At 38.6% G+C, this 17,901-nt stretch overlaps 1 protein-coding gene across 1 annotated transcript in view; it reads left to right on the top strand.

The window, feature by feature from the left end:
- SLC25A24 (solute carrier family 25 member 24) overlaps nt 1-8,848 on the top strand; it is a 34,096-nt gene extending 25,248 nt beyond the window's left edge. Inside the window, exons 9-10 of the mRNA XM_063298357.1 lie at nt 6,963-7,113; nt 8,181-8,848. Of these exons, the coding sequence (XP_063154427.1) occupies nt 6,963-7,113; nt 8,181-8,359 (330 nt within the window). The 3' untranslated portion in view covers nt 8,360-8,848. The remainder of the gene's footprint in view (nt 1-6,962; nt 7,114-8,180) is intronic.
- The last annotated feature ends 9,053 nt before the right edge of the window (nt 8,849-17,901 follow it).

Raw genomic sequence — 17,901 nt, 5'->3', positions numbered from 1 at the left:
TGTTACTAAAAAGCCATTTTATGCTAGAATGGCTACTCCTTTAAGAGGTTAAGAGCTTTGAACCATGGTTTGTTGATTAAGCCATAATGACTGGCTTCATACAGTGTGCTAAACATAAAATGTAGCTTAGGACACTAAGCCAAAACCAATAAGCCATATTATTACTTGCACTGCTCTCTGAGCAGATTGGAGGAAAGGAGATATATTAATGAAACAGTGTTTAATGATACAGTGATTTCTTCCCTACATAATTTACTTTGGAGTAGCTTAATGAGTACTTAACAAAGCCACCACAAAATGAATGTTTGTATACTGCAATCAAGCATGGCTGGCTATGTGCTGATTCATTTTTGGGTTTACAGGAATATAGATGTATTTGTTTTAGATGATTTGCTTGTCCTGCCACACCACCTCTCTGTGAAACAGCTCAGAGATACAGGTAGTCCTCATTTAGTGCCTGCCTCATACAGCAACTGTTTGCAGTCACAACCGTGATGAAAAAGTAACTTTATGACCAATTCTCGCATTTATGACCTTTGCAGGTCTGTAAAGCAAAGGAAAGCTGAAGTAAGATCATAAGCACAGTCGTGTTTGCACTTAGTGACCACTTGGCTTAATGACCGAATTGCCATTCCCAATTGTAGTCGCTAAATGAGGACTATTTGTAAGCAATTAATCTGTGGTTCAGTGAGTTCTGGGTTCTACTATTTAGGAATATAGGTGAGGGGCATTATGGTTGAAAGATTCCCATTATAATATCTCTTTTCATACAACAAACTAGTGTGTCAGGAGAAGAATTTTTCTTCACTTTTGTCCTGGTATAGTCATTTTCTACATTCAATTTAAAAAAAAGGTAATGAAACAAAAACATTTAGAAGCATTTAGAAATGCAATCCCTTGCTTATAATTTGAAGTGATACATTGGAAAAAGGATTATATTGGGTATTGTTTCCTGTTGATTATTTTGTCTATAGTGGAACTGAGGAAGAGAATACTTTGTGCTGGAGTTATCTGGCCTATCCACTTGTTTATTTTATGTTGTAGACTCTATTTGGGTGTATGTAAATTAAACAGCACTACAATTTCAGGTTGATCGTATATTAGTCAGATTCTTTTAAATTAGGGGTAGTCATGATTGGGAATACTTTCCCAACTATAGAAAGTAATTGTCTATCTTTTGATATTCATATGCTGTGGTTTTCTCTGTATACCCAACAAGAGAAGGATATATAATGAGAAATTACAGTGGACTGTACTAGTTCAAACCTACGGTGGAAATCATATTTATGCTTATTTCAATTCACAAGGCATTTGGGACCTACTTTGAAAAGAACAAAACTCTTGCAAGGTGAAATTTAACATAGGAAAACATTGGTTATAACAACCTATTTGCTTAATCTGTTAGCTAGTTTATTAGTTGCAGAGTACTTTGACATGGGAAGAGCACTCAAAATAGAATCCTTTACTTATAAACTGAAATAGTAATTTAGAATAGGCTGAGATACAGTGCATAACAATTTATGCCTCAATAAAAATACAGGGTTTTGTTTTGTTTTGTTTGCTACAAAAGGCTGTTCTGTTCAAACTATCACTAAACCATGGTTTTAGTGTTGCATGACCAAGCCTCATCTCTTCCCAGGTTATTGCTGGATACAGCACCCTGATCTACCCAGTTATTTCCTTCCTGGTGCAGAATAGAGGAGGGGTAATCTGGTATCTTGCTTTACCTCTCTATGCTGCTCTGTTAATGCACATAAAAGCATTAAGGCTGGAGTCCCAAAGGCCTTTCCCCTTAAGAGTGTCCCGTGTTAATCACCTACTGTTTCCAGTGGCCCAGGAAAGTTCTGTGACTTTTGATGTAGATTATATAGATATATAACTAATGTAAATTCTTTACTGTTGTTCATGTTTCTCTCTCTCCCTGCTTTTGCCTCCCTATTATTGTAATGATTGCCTATTCCAATAAAAGGAGTCTCATAAGTAATTACTAGAGAAAACTAATTTATTGAATGAATAGTATGCAAAGTACGAAGAAAGCTGAGAATGAGCAAAAGCGCGCCAAATACAAACTTAAAAAGCCTTGCTCCCGTTGCGAACCCTCCCCTCAGGCTAGCATAGCAACCACCCACCCCAGATGCTAGCAACCGTTAGAATCGGCCTGAGAAAGTAACCTTGAACAGCAGAGATAACCCAAACATACATTCCAGAAGATCACAAGTCAGCACAAAGGAAATTTACCAGCGTGGCCAGGCAGGCACGCAACTGCAGATATGACATGTGAAACGTTACGAGGAACCATAAACATCGGAACGGGAACATGACATACCGCCCCCCCACAAAGAAAAAAAACTTAATTGTTAAGGCGCAGGTTTATCAGGGTAAGCAGCATGAAACTGAGCAACCAAGTGGGGAGAGCGCACATGTTGTGCAGGGACCCACTCTGGATGAGAGAAATGCTTCCAGCGAATCAGATATTGCAGAGTGGAATGGAAACGTCTAGAGTCTAGTATTTCCTTGACTTCGAAATGTTGTTGACCATCAATCATTATGGGGGGAGGTGCAGGCGGCTCAGGATGCCAATGGGTAGACTCCACGAATGGTTTAAGCAAACTGCAATGAAAAACAGGGTGTAAGCGCTTGAGATTGTGAGGTAAGTCCAACTTAAAGGTAACAGGATTAATCTGAGCAACAATAGGAAATGGACCTATGAACTTGGGCGCCAGTTTTTTGGATGGTTGAGGGGATTTGATGTATTTGGTGGAAAGGTATACTCTATCCCCTATTTGAAAAAGAGGTTGTGGTGCCCTTTTTTCGTTGGCATGTCGTTGATAAGTGGCTTGAGCATCGGCTAAAGCTTGCTGTAGTTTTGGCCAGGAATCTGCCAGTTGTGAGGCCCAATCGGTCGGGGAGGTGGGCGAAGTAGACGGTGGAGGCAATTCAGGAATAGGGACAAAGTCATGGCCAAATACAGTACGAAAGGGCACCGCCCCAGTACTTTGATGCACAGCATTATTGTAAGCAACTTCAGCAAATGGCAGGAGGTCTACCCAGTTGTCTTGTTGATAATTAACAAAAGCACGTAAATATTGCTCCAACGTGGCATTAACCGCCTCAGTATTCCCATCTGTTTGGGGATGAAAAGCCGTGGATAGCGCCTGTTTTGCCAGTTAATTTTTTTTTGCTGGTGTTTAATAAATAAACATCAGCAATATTTTTGCTAGCTGAATGGTGTGTGTGATTGTTCTGATGTGAACAGGGACTGACTTGGAGTATGTTGGGTGCAGACTAAACTGGAAATTACCCATTGTAATTTTTCAACAGTTATTGCATTCTCTTTTCTACCTCCTGCATAGCCAAGTGAAGGAAGCTGTTATTTCTCCTTTTAGTTTACTCTAAAATTCTGTACAGTGTATAGTAGTGTGAAAACTTTTGCAAAAACCCCAGCTTCATAAACCATGGTTTGGAACTGGTTTGTTTTAAAAGTCATCCATGGTATTATTAAAAAATCCTTGATTGATATAAAAGAACAAAGCATGATAACTATAAAATAAATCCCTCTGAATTCTGGTCATAAAAGAGAAATATTTGTGTGAATGGAAGAGCACACAAGTTTAGGAAGGTCTTGGACTGTTTAATGTAACTCAGAATAATAGTTTATTGTTACATCTGAATAGAGTTAACACAGCTGTCTTTCTGAATTCCAGCTTTTTACTTAGCTTCGCAGATGTTAAAGCTTACACTGTAGTTTCTGTTCATGGCTGCAGAGTATTAATCTTAATGCACTTAAGCATGTTTCATGCTGAAATAATTTTCCACCTCTACTTTGAAGCATATGCTACCTGTCAGCCATTTACTGTGTTGATTACAATTAGCTGATGTGATGCTTTCTTGTTCTGTAATGCCCTATTTAAATCTAATTTGTTTCCAGTCTACATGAATTGTAACAATCTTTACAAATGATAGTTAACATGTGTTTTAACTTTGTAGTGCATATCAACATTCTTGTGAGCTTCGTTTTTACACCAGGCCAATACTTGGGATTTGCATAGCTTATACCCAAGGTTTTTTTCCAGAGATGGCAATTTGAAAGAGGAGTCACTGGTGGTCATGATTATGCACAGCCCAGTTTCATTTTTGGGCAAACAGATTCTGTAGACAGTGACAGCTTTCAGGCATTTAATTATGCCCACCTATGGAAGGGTTGGAAGGAGTTACTTGTTTATGAAAGAGGAAGAAAGATGTGTGTGCTAATAGGAATTACGGTAGTGTTCTTGTAGTGAGTGCTAGCCAGGAGTCCCTTCCACTCCTATTGCAAGTTTTTGCATTATATTGATTTAAAGTGCTTGAACACTTCAAAAAACTTTGAGGAAAAATAAATAGGTAAGTAATATGTATGTAAATCATGGGAAGTGAACTCTTTCAAATTACTTTCTGTTCTCTCCTAAGACCGTCATCTCTCCCCATCATGTTATCCATCTTGGAGTATGGCAACCAGGGGGAGAAATAAATTCAGCCTTTATTACAACATGGCTAGTCCCACTGTAGCCGAGGGAAAGTTGTTTATCTCTCCCAAGTATATTCTGCCCTCCATCCAAGGCAATTAGAGCAGAAGTGAAAAGATTGTATGCAGAATCAGTAAGACCATGGCATATGGGGCATTTGATCATGGCTTTCTTATCACTTTATTCAGCCTTCCTTAACTTGGCATATTCCTGAACTGCAGTCAGACTGAAAGTAGAGAATGTCCTTAATGGCTGAGTTCTGCAAGTTGCAGTCTCAAAAGAGCTGAAGAATGCAGATTCTCTAAGCCAGTGTTCTTTAAAGTGTGTTTCACTGAGCATCATTTTTCTATGAACAACTTCCAGAGTTTGTAAAATTATTCAGTCTTGCACACAGTTCCTCAGACAGCATGATCGGCCACATGGCCAAGCTCACAGCCAGGCCTTTCAACACACCAGTTACCAGGCATGCCCATCCCAGGTACCCAGCTTTGGCCGGTTCCTTAACAAAGATCGCTGGCAAGCAGTTTCCTGGCCCCACCAATGTTGTTGAATCTGCTGTTCTCTTAGCTGGCAGCTGGAAGTAGAAGCTGGAATCCTGAGCTTCCTCCAGCTCTCCTGCTTGAAGTCAACCTGGGATGGTGTCCTGGCCAACTAGACTAGACATGGAAGAGGTTCAGTAAAGTTCTTTATTTGCAGTTTGTTAATCACATTAACTCAAAGGCAATAAGGAATAGGCTATTTCCCAAGTCAGTAAGGTGGCAGGCAAGGTGAAGCAGGGCTGGACTGGGAAACTGGAAATTGCACAGCAGCAGGGCAAGGCAAGCAAGGCTGAACTGGAAGGCTGGAATTACTGAGTAGCAAGGCAAGACTCTGAGGCAAGTTGGAGCTCGGTAGCAAGGCAGGGCTCTGAGACAAGCGGTGGCGTGGCAGCAGGGCAGGCAGTGGAGGCAGGAGGCTCGGGGTCGGCAGACAAGGTAAGGAGGTCGGCTGAGGCGGCGCGTTCCGAGGGCAGGGAGAAGAGAACGGTTGTCTCCGACAATTGGCTCTGGCTTCTGGCACTCTTTATATCTTCGGCTTTCCCGCCTTTTTTGCGCAGGAGCCAATTGCTTCTCTCACTGCTCAGCCCGCCTTTCCGGCCTCCTTTCTTGCACACCGATAGGTGGCGGTGAATCTGCCTCCTGTCTGTCTTCAGTCGGTGGCTCTGGATCTTGCTGCTCAAGGCGCTCTCTCGCTTTTTCTGCGATTGGCTGATCCTCCTCCTCTTCCTCTTCCTCAGACTCAGCCTCCATCCTGACAGATGGTGTCCTCCAGTTGTAATTCCAGTAGACAAGTAGAGAGTCTGGGGCAATGATGAGAAGAGTACCAGGGCTCTGCTTATAGAAGTAAATGTTTCTGCACTCCAGCCCAGCCCCAAATCTGCTGGCTGCTTGCTACAGTATAATCATCCTCATCAAGCTATGTTATGATATGGTGGCCATACTGTCACTCGTTTTCTGTATTGCATGAGTGATCGGTTGTGATTTATTCCTTCTGCTGCAAAGAGTGAATAGTTGTTTTGTTAAGGTGTCACATGTGGGAAAAAATAATACTGCAGAGAAAATAAACAATACAAGGTCAAATTTTGAAATAGACAGAATATTAAACTGATGTGGAGACTTCCTTTAATAAACTTCATCCCAGACATTGATGAAATATGCCATATATGCAAAGTCATAAATCCCATTCAGATGCCATCATGATAGGAGAATTTTAAATGTATTAAAATGTATGTAAATATAAAATGTATTCAGTTTAAGGATAAATAAAACTGTTACTAAGTAAGTTTTGTTTCTGTATTGTTTTCTATTTGTATTTCTTATTTTTAAAGAAACGTAAGTGATGTGTATGTATTTGATGTTCTGTGATATTGAAGAGTTTGAAACACTGCTCTAAATTCAGTATTTTCAAGCCATCCAAGTGATTTTTCTAAGACTTGCTGGGCAGAACATTGAAAATTGAGGATAAGGCTGCTATTCCAGTACAGAATTACAAGCTGGTACAATTATGTTTGTGGAAAAAAATGGAGAGTTAGTATGATGTACTGTCAAAGAGTTGTCAGCTGGAAGTTGCTGTTTCATCTCCATCATAACCTTTCTAGGCAGCCTTCATCTGCAATGTAATATATACAGTATGAAGTACTAAGCATAATCCGTATATGAACCAGCCAATGTGTGTCTCTCAGTGCCCAAGTTTATAAGACTACTTGAGAAATGAAGGGAAACAAGCATTGGTTCTCAAATGGGGAAAAAAAGAAAGGAAGAAATCACATTCAAAGTGCATTATCGGTGGTTTAACTTGTTCAGCATGTTTTCAAAGGCTCCAACTCTTACGCCTTTTTCACAAGGTCATAAAAAATGTAGCCACATCCTTTAATGGGTTAGAAGTAGATATGAACTAACTAGATCAATATTTTCTTGACAGGCATTGAAGAAGATGTGGTTAGAAAAATATGCCACAGACTCTGCCAACCCTGGCGTGTTAGTATTGCTTGGATGCGGTACTTTATCCAGTACTTGTGGCCAGTTAGCCAGTTACCCACTTGCCCTTATCCGAACTCGAATGCAGGCTCAAGGTGAGTTTTGAAGTTATGTTACTCTACCTGTGTGGAAGAGAACACGTAAGGGATGAATATTTAAGAATACTGTTGATCATTAAGAGTTTGGCTACCTTCCCCTTTTTCTTCTGGAATGTGTGTATCTAGCCTTCAGCCCTCAGTAATAACCTTCTTTGTGAAAATTGCATTACTTCTTTAAAGTCTGCCAAATATCTTGATCTCCTTCAGTGCAAGTGAGGTGGCAAACCTCTGTGTGGAGTGTGCCTCTTGGGATCACAGGTGGTAGACTCAGTTCTTGTTCATGAGAACAGGTAACCTTTGCATGTAGAAAGGTAACATTTTGAGAAAAGGTGTTAGCCACAATGCTCTCTAATACATAGATTTATTTAGACAGACACTTTTTTTCCCTACGTGAAGAAGGATCTGATAGTGGGAGATCTCATACATAGTGTGAAATGATGGAGTTGAGACCCAGGTTTTCACTTCAATCAAAATTAGATCTTTGCCAAATGGTATCGATAATGGTGAAAAAAATTGCTGACCTGTAGAAGCCTGGACAGGATAGAAGGTGGTTCTGGGATAAGGCTTTATTCTACCTTTTTTTAACCCACAGGCCCTACTTTTTGTTTGGGGAACAAATAATATGTGATTATTACAGGAAGTAAGGCAATTTTTGAACCTGTTCTTTCCCATTTGGGGGGCGGAGGTTAAGGGGCAACATTCTAAATGTTACAAAGGCTTAAGACACCCATTTCACCCCTTAATTCCCCCACACAAAGCAAAAGGGTCTGAACATGATCGTCACAGCCATTCTGCAGGAATTCTGCGTTACAAATGAAGTACTGACAGTCCTGCATGTAGACTATGGGGTTGAACAGAACACAAGATCAAATACAGGAGAAATATCCCTCTGTGTGTGTGTATGCATGTATAAAGATAACTCTGCTATTTTGTAGACACGTTATAGAAGGAAATAATGTACTTTCTGAAAAGGGAGTACAGCTAAAGTATTTATGTCAGATTTCCTCTATTTATCAAGAAAGCTGAATAGTATGTCTCTTTTTTCTCTTTTTAATCTTCTGTAGCAATGGTAGAAAGTGGCCCTCAACTAAACATGGTTGGCCTTTTCCGAAGGATTGTTGCTAAAGAAGGAATCCTTGGACTATACAGGGGCATAGCTCCAAACTTCCTGAAGGTGCTTCCTGCTGTCAGCATCAGCTATGTGGTATATGAAAAGATGAAAGAGAACTTGGGAATTGCATAAAAGAGAAACCACGTGAGGCTATCAAGGAATATTAACCCAGATGAAATCTTCTTGGATGCTAAATTCATTCATGTTTACAGTTAGATACAATTCTTCTATGCAAAAATTCTGCAAGTCTTGTCTTTATGAAGTCTTGATAGAGAAAAAACATATTTTCTGGAAACAGCTAGGTAATGAAAAAATTGTCAAGAAATATTTCATTGCTTATCTAGCTGCTTGTTGGAAAAGTTTTTGAGGATATCATAATTATTTTATTTCTCTAAAATATATATTACTGGGTTAAAGCTATATGAGCACTCTATTATGACAATTTGCATTTGATTGCCTAGCGGGCAATTCATGAGCTTTCTAAACATCCAATATTATTTTACATGCATATTTTGTAATATGATAATGATTCTACTCTTTTTTTTGTTAAGTCTTTCTTTGTAAATGCCAAAAAAAATCTCAGAAAAATTATTCAGAAAGTCATAAAATGTCATACTGAAATTCTTTGATACATTTATTTATTCACTTCCTCTTATAACAAATTACCAGAAAGAGCTTGAAATGAAATGACCATGTTTGCATCATTATTAATCCTTTCAATGGAACATGCACAGGTGGGTTCTGGTCCTCCAAGCATTAAACTTGGAAGATTGATGAGGATAGGAACCAATCCAGACACCCGTGGAGCTGATATAGTAATCAAAGTGAAAGTTATTGCTATTTACAAAGGATTATAATAACTGATACAGTTTGTGTGTATATACAACATCCTGTTCCTATTTGAAATGAATGCAAGTGTGAACATCAAGGCATACTTAGCAGAAACATCCTGCAGGTAATTATCTAACCTGTGTTAAAAAGTTTCTTAACATTTCTTAACTTTTCAAAACATGCACATCCTTCCTTTTGCCTCCTCCCTGCTTCCACAGTTGCTTATCAAACTGCATGCTTTGAAAAGCTAATGCTCTCCTTAGTTAGGCTTGCATTCTCTTCCAAGGGAGAAAAGTCTTGTACTCTCAAAGGAGGGGAAAGAAAAAAGATACTCTCACATTTCCTTTCTAATCCAGACTCTTTTGAAGATCCTGTCACCTGAACCCCCTTTTCCCCTCTGCAGTGGTACTTAGTCCAGGGCTGCCTTGTTTACGTGGTTTTCTTTTCTAACTCTGATTTGATTCCTTTTCAGACAACCTCTCCTCCCAGCTGCTTCCCTTGCAATTCTCCTCAATTTGTTGAAGATGTTCCCCCTACAGCCCTCCTCTGCCCTGTAGCCTTGGATCCCCTAGGTCATCACTGCTCCCTTTCAGTGCTCCACTTGTTCAGTCTCCTTTCTCACCATCAGCATCTCCTGAAAGAACTGCCCATCCCTTGCCTATTTTATATACATTGTCTCCAAAAATCATGTGTGTGAGATTGCAGGTGCTTCAAGGATTTAGGAATTTTTCTCATTGCCTGTGTGCTTTAGGCCTTGCATCTGACTGTCAGGCCACTAAATAAACATATCCCTTTAACCTCAAAGTTTGCAACACTGAGAAGAACAGCAGTTTTTGGTATCATGTACCTCATTCTGCTACACTTGGCTAAGTCCTGTTTTAAGCAGCTGGAAGTTTCACTTGCTGTTGGTGAGACTTAACTATGACTGACTTTGGCAGGAAATGTTCCTAGCAGATTGCACCAGTCATTTATAATTAGCAATTACAATTGCATGCAAATCTTAAGTGTCTCATGGGTTGCTTTCCAGGTAATCTGTTGGTACAACAAATTAAGGCTGTTCTTGGGGTTGGCTATTAAAGATAAGTGGCTGTTAGGGAAAGCTGATTGCATCTTTCATATATCAGGTAAAGACATTTTGAACATCTTGCTTTAAACTGATAATTATTTTATATATATATAAAGGCAATTTGGAAACAGTGAGAATGGCATAATTTGTTTAGTCAAACAGAGAAGCCATTAATTTGTCCTAAGTATTTTTTTTTTCAGGGCAGAGCTGATCTTCTTGATGGAGAGCTGTCCTTTAACAGTGTAATGGAAATTATTTATTGATAGTTGGGAAAACCCACAAATCTTTTAGGTCCCCAAATCAAGAAAGAAATCAGTACACACTGAAATGTTTGGTTTATTTTATTGATTAGTCAAACAACCATATGAAATCATACACAGTAATGTGATAAAATATATCACATAATATCACATAATAAAATAAAATAAAATGATATAACAAAATAAACTGAAACGACATGAACTAAATAGCTATAAAGAACATTCCCATCAAGCTACTAAACTTAGTAAAATGATTGTAAATAACTGGAAATCAAACCATAAAGGTATTGGCAGGCAACCAAATATCGCATTGAAAAATCATTTATGGCCAGCCTGTAGTAACATCCACTTTTCAAGTATATTTCAATTATCTGTGAAACGAAAGGCAGGAATTCCTGTGTGTTGAATAATTGTTTGCTTGCCGCACCAAAGTAAGCCCATTTTATTACAGATATAACAGTATCATAAAAGCAGATTCTTTTCTTGGCATTGCTTGTTTCTTTGAAACCTGGCTGTTCTTTTTAATTGATTAAAATTTGCTTCAAGAATGGCATGGAGAAGGGCTTGAGTGAATGATTGCTTTGTTGCTCTTTGGAGCTTCTTACACTACTTCTGGGATTCCCATTACCCAACTTTCTTGAACAAAACTCTTATTCTTAAATATGCACAAAAATTATTTGGGAGAGTATTAGGGGAAAGTACTTTCATGCTCTGGTACATGCGTATTGTTGTCATAAAAAGAGGTATGTGATCATGTCAATAGAGGTCTGCTGTAGCTATTGGGTACAGTTGGATGATGATCTGCCTGTATGTGGCCATAATAGGGGGAATCTAGTGTAAATTTTCTGAACAATTCACTTTACGAAAGAGTAAATCATAGTCCTTGTTTGCACTGCAAATATTTTGAACCAGTGTCTTCAGCTAACACTCCTTAATAATCTTTTTAAAACTGACTTGGCAAAACTGATAAGGTATAGCTCTCTCACAACCCTCTATTAGTGCTGTGGGGCTAAGATACGTGGCAGTGGGACCTAATGCATTGTGTTCCTCACTTTTGAATGACAGCTTTTTCACACTGCATCTTGTTTTAGAGAAAACCGCATTTGATCAAAACCAAAGAGTTGTTAAGAAATATACAGTGTCCTGCTTTTAAAAAAAAAGAAATGTATTGCATACTGTTGTGAAATTTTCCTTGTTTATACATTTCTTAATTATATTTTATATTACTTGAGAAATATGCTTATTTGAAAAATAGAGTTGAAAATGTTCTAAGCAGCATGTGAACCAGATTCTTTGTTTTCTTGTGTAAGTGCCTTTATTGGAGTATTGATATTGGTGATTTTGTTGTTAATTCTTGAGAGATGACTTCAGCTTGGATAAACTTCCTTTTATCATGTACTTAAACATGGTTGTCATTATTGTGTGCTTCATCTGTTCTTTGGTGAAAGAGATGCTGATACTTAGAAAAGAAATTTGTTTATAATAAATGGGTTTTGTAATGCAGTTGCATATTTCTTTTGTAACTTGTTGGATAATTCACTATTTTATGAACTTTTGGTGGAACTCAAAGCCACACCTGCTGAGCTCGCAGTGTGCTTTCAGATGCTTTTGGCAATTCCCACTTCTCATGACAGCATTTGGTAACAATCTCTTTGTCCCTGAAGAAACTGCAAGAGGTTAGCTTACTTTCTTCTTGTGCAATAGTAAATATCATTTATTGTACTGGTGACAGCGAAAATGAATTTACTGCAGGGAGAGTTTTACATGATGTAAATTGTATCACTTAGAAAGCAAGTCTTTTCTATTGTTAGTTACCATAATTTTACCTTATTTCTGTACCTCAAAAGATACCCATGAAAAATTTTAAAACTCACCTGTTGTTGCTAAAAGTGGAAAGTTATTCACACATGCAGGCAACAGATTCATGCTAAGGTCATTAAATAATTAATATACATATGGAAACGTATATATACATGCTTAGGATTGTATCATTAGTGTTTATATGAACACTCAAACTGAAGTATTATCTAAAGCAATTCACATGTAAATGGGCCATCACAGACAAAATACTCATCTCTCTTCAAAACCGTTCATTTTCGATTTGGCCTACTCATGTAGTCAGCTGTCTGTCATTAGTGTACAGTGACCAAGTTCAGGAAAAGTGTGTGTGAGTGTATATGAAGCTAAGGGATTATGAGGGTTGAAGTCCATCCCATCTGGAATGGGGGCAGACTCCTATTGAAAAAAAAAAGTCTACAATAGCAGTTAATGCAGTTGCATTGGATTACTTATGTTGGTAATCAATACAGTGTCAGTTCATAGCCAGTTAAATTGTAAAGAAGAACTTAGAAAGAAATAATTGGCCCTGGGAAGTGCATGAATTGTTTCTGAGCCAGTTATTTTGGTTTGTTTTTTTAATAAGAATTTTTTTAAGTTTCAAGCAAAGATAAAAGTTACAGAAAACCAAAAACTACAAAGAAAAAAAACCTAAAGTGTAGAAACACAAGAGAAAATTTTTCAAAATTACAAAAAGAGGTGACTTCCGACTTTTAACAGCAAGGATATACAATAATTTTCCATAATCCATTACTCTATAAAACCAAAATTACATTATTTCTATAAATCATTCTATTGGCACATTATAAAAATCACTAAATACAGTTGCTCCCTTCCCTTAAAAGAAAATATATATATATATATATAAACTTCCTAATCAACTTCGCCCCCCAAAGGTAACATTTAATTATTTCCTTCCTACTATTATTCTATACATTCCTGTCTACTATAATAAAGATCAAACTAAAAAACATATAAATTGTCTGCCATTGTACTTGATAATACAACAATTTTAATAATATTAAACCCAAAAACTAGACATTTATTATACCTTAATCTTAATCCAGTTCATTAAAGATAAATGAAATCAGCCAAACCCTAAAAGCAGTCCAGATAAGTTCTTAAATCTTTATCCCACTTCAAAATAAACCAGAGCATTTACATATCCCCACAATGCACACAGAGCTTTTTTCTTAAAAAAATCAAACAGCCCAACTGCCCCCCTCAAAACTCTGACTTCTCTTCAGGAGACTTCCCATACATAATAACCCCTTCTTTTCCATGGCGTTCCATCAGAAGATCAATTTCACTTATGGCTTGCAACTCGATCTCTCCTTTAAATTTCTCCATCTGATCTTCATCCAGCATTTCAACAGAAGTCCCAATCTCACTCTTAGACATTTCTGTCGCTGTTAAATTCCTCCATTTCATCCACGACATCCCCAACCAGGTGACACATTTTAGACCTCATACTTTCCACAATGTCCTGAATGCCTTGCATAAAAACTTGGTAGGAATCAGAAAGAATCTGTTTAAAATCTTGTTGGAAGTCAGAGAAAGTCTGTTTAAAATCCTCCATGACCCAAGCAGTAGGTTATGGCGCCCCGTAGGAGCTTAACCAGCGAAAGTCAAAGGTATGAAAGAATTCCGAAATGTGTTTACATAAATGAAAGTGAGATATGCAGACAGTTCCCCAGGGAAAGTAGAAGCAGAAAACTGAAAGTTCAAAGCGGCCGATTCAACGTGTAGGAAAATGCTAATATCTTAAAATTTAGTACAAAAATAACAAGGAGACAATTATTTACTCTCAATCCTCCTCAATATTTGGAGGGAAAACAAAGTCCAAAACTTAAAAAGATTTTTTTTAAAAAATTGATCCCGAAAATAACAATAAGCACCAAGAGAACCCTATTCTCCTTGCTGTAGAAAGCCTCCCTTAGGGTACATGTGCTTAAAAGAAATATAAATTGGGTGATTTAGAAATGGGGTGGCTGATCTTAGTTTCCCTTTAAGGTTACAGCATGGCTTGGAAATGGTGAAGTCCCAGCCTCCCGGCTAGCTCTTACCAGTCGAGGGCGAACACTGTTTGCAATCTTCTGGCTGCAAGCAGCCATTCGAAGGGCAGATGGGGTGATTCCAGGTGTTCTCCTTTTTCTGGAAAAACACTCCTGGGCTTCAGGAAAAGCCTGCCTGAGCCTGAAAAAACTGCTGCATTGTAAGTTCTGCCTGCTGAGGCTGCGGGCACAGCTGTTCAGTCCGCCACATCCCCACCGGAAGTCCAATTATTTTGGTTTCAATAGCTGGTAGCAAAAGCTATTTGCATTGTATCCTTTATTTGTTCAAATGCACATTTTCCAAACTCAGAAGCCTAGGCTACTCTCCAAGTTGGCATTATCTCAAGAGAAACTAGGACTTGTGTAAGTATTGTTTTTTACTTTGTGTGCCCAGCATGGAAATGTCAACTCTTCTATTAAGTATTATTTGGGTTGCAATGTCACTAGTGCCACCTGCTGGTGCATTATAGCAACATCTCAACAACAGTGGATCTTTAGTTCCATCTCTTGAATACATTCTGTCCAATATTTGGCATGGCTGTGGTAACAGCTGTTGAATCTGAAGACAACAGCCTTTGAGGGTCATTCCAAGAAGCAAAAAGCAGCAGGATAGCCAAGTACAGAACAGTAGGATGGAAAACTTCCTAATTTTAAAAACAAGAAGCAATAAGGTCAGGCAGCTACCCAGCAACAGACCTGTCATTATTATGTTTTCCTGCTGTCTTTGTGACAGCATGCAATAATTCATGGAAGTAAATGGAATAAGTCATGAAAGAGAAAGCGATATATCTTCCAGATCTCAGCTGCGGGGATAGAATTATATGGTCATCAAGATGCAAGGCAAGTGGCTGTAAACAACAGGTAGTCAAGATAATGGCCTCTACACAAGGACAATGTTTGGATCAGCAAAAAAAGGTCATGGAGAAAGAGTCTTTGAAAGTAGGATCATAGTACCTTAATGAAAACTTTATCATTTGATCCATAACTTACCCTGCCTTGAACATCATTGTTGGGTTTAACTGCATTGTGCTTGTGGCAGAATAATGCAAGCTTTAATGGATGAGCTACAGTGAAGTTGCAAACTGTGATGGAATGTGTTCCTGAAGGAGGGGTGTGTGTGGATGTGGTGGATTTCAGCTCTGCTGCTGATTCCCGGGAAGGAGGGAGAGCATTCCAGGCAGATAAGAAGATTCACAGTCTGGAGATTGTTGCTGGGAAAGTTAAGAGGTTCAAGGTAGCTCCACCTAGAGTCTCCCAGGTTGTTTACCCTTGGGTCAGTTAGAGTAGCTTTAGTCTGGCAAGTTTCTGTCTGTACGGTGAAAGCAATAAAGAACTGGAGTTTGGAATACACTGACTTGGCATTGTTCTTGGGCTGGCCCTGACAAAAACAGACATGTCTGCCCAGAGGCAGCAATATATTTACCATCCAACTTTTATAACAACATACAGATGTTATCCTCTGATGTGGATGCTTATGTTATCTGTACATGTTTCCTGTATGCCTTTTTCCTCAATTTTGAAACTAAACTTTTGAAGTTATATTCCTACAAATGTTTTACTTGGTTTAATAATATGGTCCCAGTTAAGACAGGTATATTTCTGGAAAGTTTTTGAGGGTTAAATTTGTAAAAATAACTAAACAATACATTTTTGAGATTATAGTTTCCTCAGAGATATACACATTTACCATTTGCATTTTTCACTAAAACTTTCAACACCACTTACAACCTCATGAACTATTGATTAAAAACCATTGCCCTTCCATAACTGCTTATACACAAGAAAGAAAATCTATCACATCAATTGTATCTACTATAACAACAAGGTCAGAATTAACCTAAAATTGGGGGAAAAACCATTGGTTGTATGTGAGGGGAGGACAGTGTAAGTTAGGGTGGAAAAAAACTGGTGAGGAGGAGTGCACTGAGAACAGTAGAGGGATTCTGTGTGAGTCTGCAAGGGGTGAGTAGATCCTTCCACAACAGCCATTTAGGACCTAAAAACAGACTTGTGGCTTAAACATCAGCCATTTGCTTTCATTAAGACTTCTGGGTAACTTGCAGACTTCAACCCTATTAATCAGAGGATTTCTGCAGAGCTCTTATACTAGCATGTTCTTTTGTTATCTTGGCTGTTGTGAGTACACCTATTTTTCTATTAAGGAGCATAAGGTTTTTTCTCCTAGCAAACATGCTTACCTTTGCTTTTTGTAAGATTTGAAGAATACTCCTGTCAGCTAGAGCTGAGGATTTATACTACCTGATGCTCATCTTTGCTAATAACCCCAGTTTCTAGGTAAAAGTTCCTGTTTTTTTTATTAACTTTTTTCAGATTTATTGGTATAAATCTCTCTAATTTATTTGTACTTCCGCTCTTCAGTCTATCAAGGAACCTGTATATTTGCATGCTAGGATGGAAACAGATCTAATTTAATAGTTGGATTTTACCCTTATAGAAATGGAGGAGCAATCCTTTTCATCTGTGTTCTTGAAATAGTGACTGGGGCACCCCTATTTTTCTCTCTTTTTCTTTACTGACTACTTTGCCTGATGAATTATGGAAACTCAAAAACCTGGACACATTTTTGTGACCTACCATTGCCATTTCCTATTTCTTCTGGTCAAATGATTAAGTCTGTCCAGTAGGTGGTGCAGCACACTTAGAGAAGAAGATTAGAGATGCAAAAAGAAAAAGATCTTGGAGCACACCAGGGATTTTCTTGATCTCTGGCTACCAGCTACAGGGTAAACAGACCTGTTCCCAAATGTAATCAAATGAGGCATCAGAGCAAAAGAATGTTATTTATTAAGAGATAATCTTGTGATGTGTTGCTCTGCAACTGATAGGCAAGTAACAATGAGATGTCATGCTTTTCTCCTCTTCCCTACATATTTTAATTTGCTTTTTCCTTAATTCCAATTCATGTTTTAATAGAACAAAGCAGTGTTTCTCAACCTTGGCAACTTTAAGATGGGTGGACTTCCAACTCCCAGAATTCCCCAGCTAGCAAGGTTGAGAAACTCTGCAATAGAGTATGTTGGTTTGTGGAGCCAGATCTTTCTTTGGAAGGCTTGGGGAAAGATGCTGTCAGCAGCCCCCTTCCTCAATGCAGCCCTCACCTCTGCGGCCATTTGCTCACCCCTCCCACTGCCCTGACTCTGTGTTGTCATGGAAGGAGAAAAAGACAAGAAGCAGTGCAGAGTCAGCTGCTCCTTTGATTTGCTGATATTCTGACCAAGATACCCTAGAAGGGAGAAGCAGAAAGACAAGACCTGTCATCAGGAGACATGGGTGTAGAACATCCCTGTTGTTCTCACTGTGGCACAAACCTTGGCTTCAGCTGGGTCCTGGCAAGTAGGGCCTTTCCTCTAGTGCAGTGTTTCTCGACCTCAGCAACTTTACGATGTGTGGACTTCAACTCCCAGAATTCCCCAGCCAGCATGTGTGCTGGGAGTTGAATCCCACACATCTTAAAGTTGCTGAGGTTGAGAAATGCTGCTCTGGTAACTCTGAGTTTCCCCTAATTAGCATTCTTTTCTTGCCTGTTTTCCTCATCTTGTCTACAGGGACACCAGAAAAGGGGGCAGAAGTTGAACTGATGGAACAGAGTACAAGTGTAATGTCATA

The sequence above is a fragment of the Candoia aspera genome, chromosome 3 (assembly GCF_035149785.1).
Source record: "Candoia aspera isolate rCanAsp1 chromosome 3, rCanAsp1.hap2, whole genome shotgun sequence".
NCBI lineage: Eukaryota > Metazoa > Chordata > Lepidosauria > Squamata > Boidae > Candoia > Candoia aspera.
This window is presented reverse-complemented; position numbering and strand designations above follow the sequence as displayed.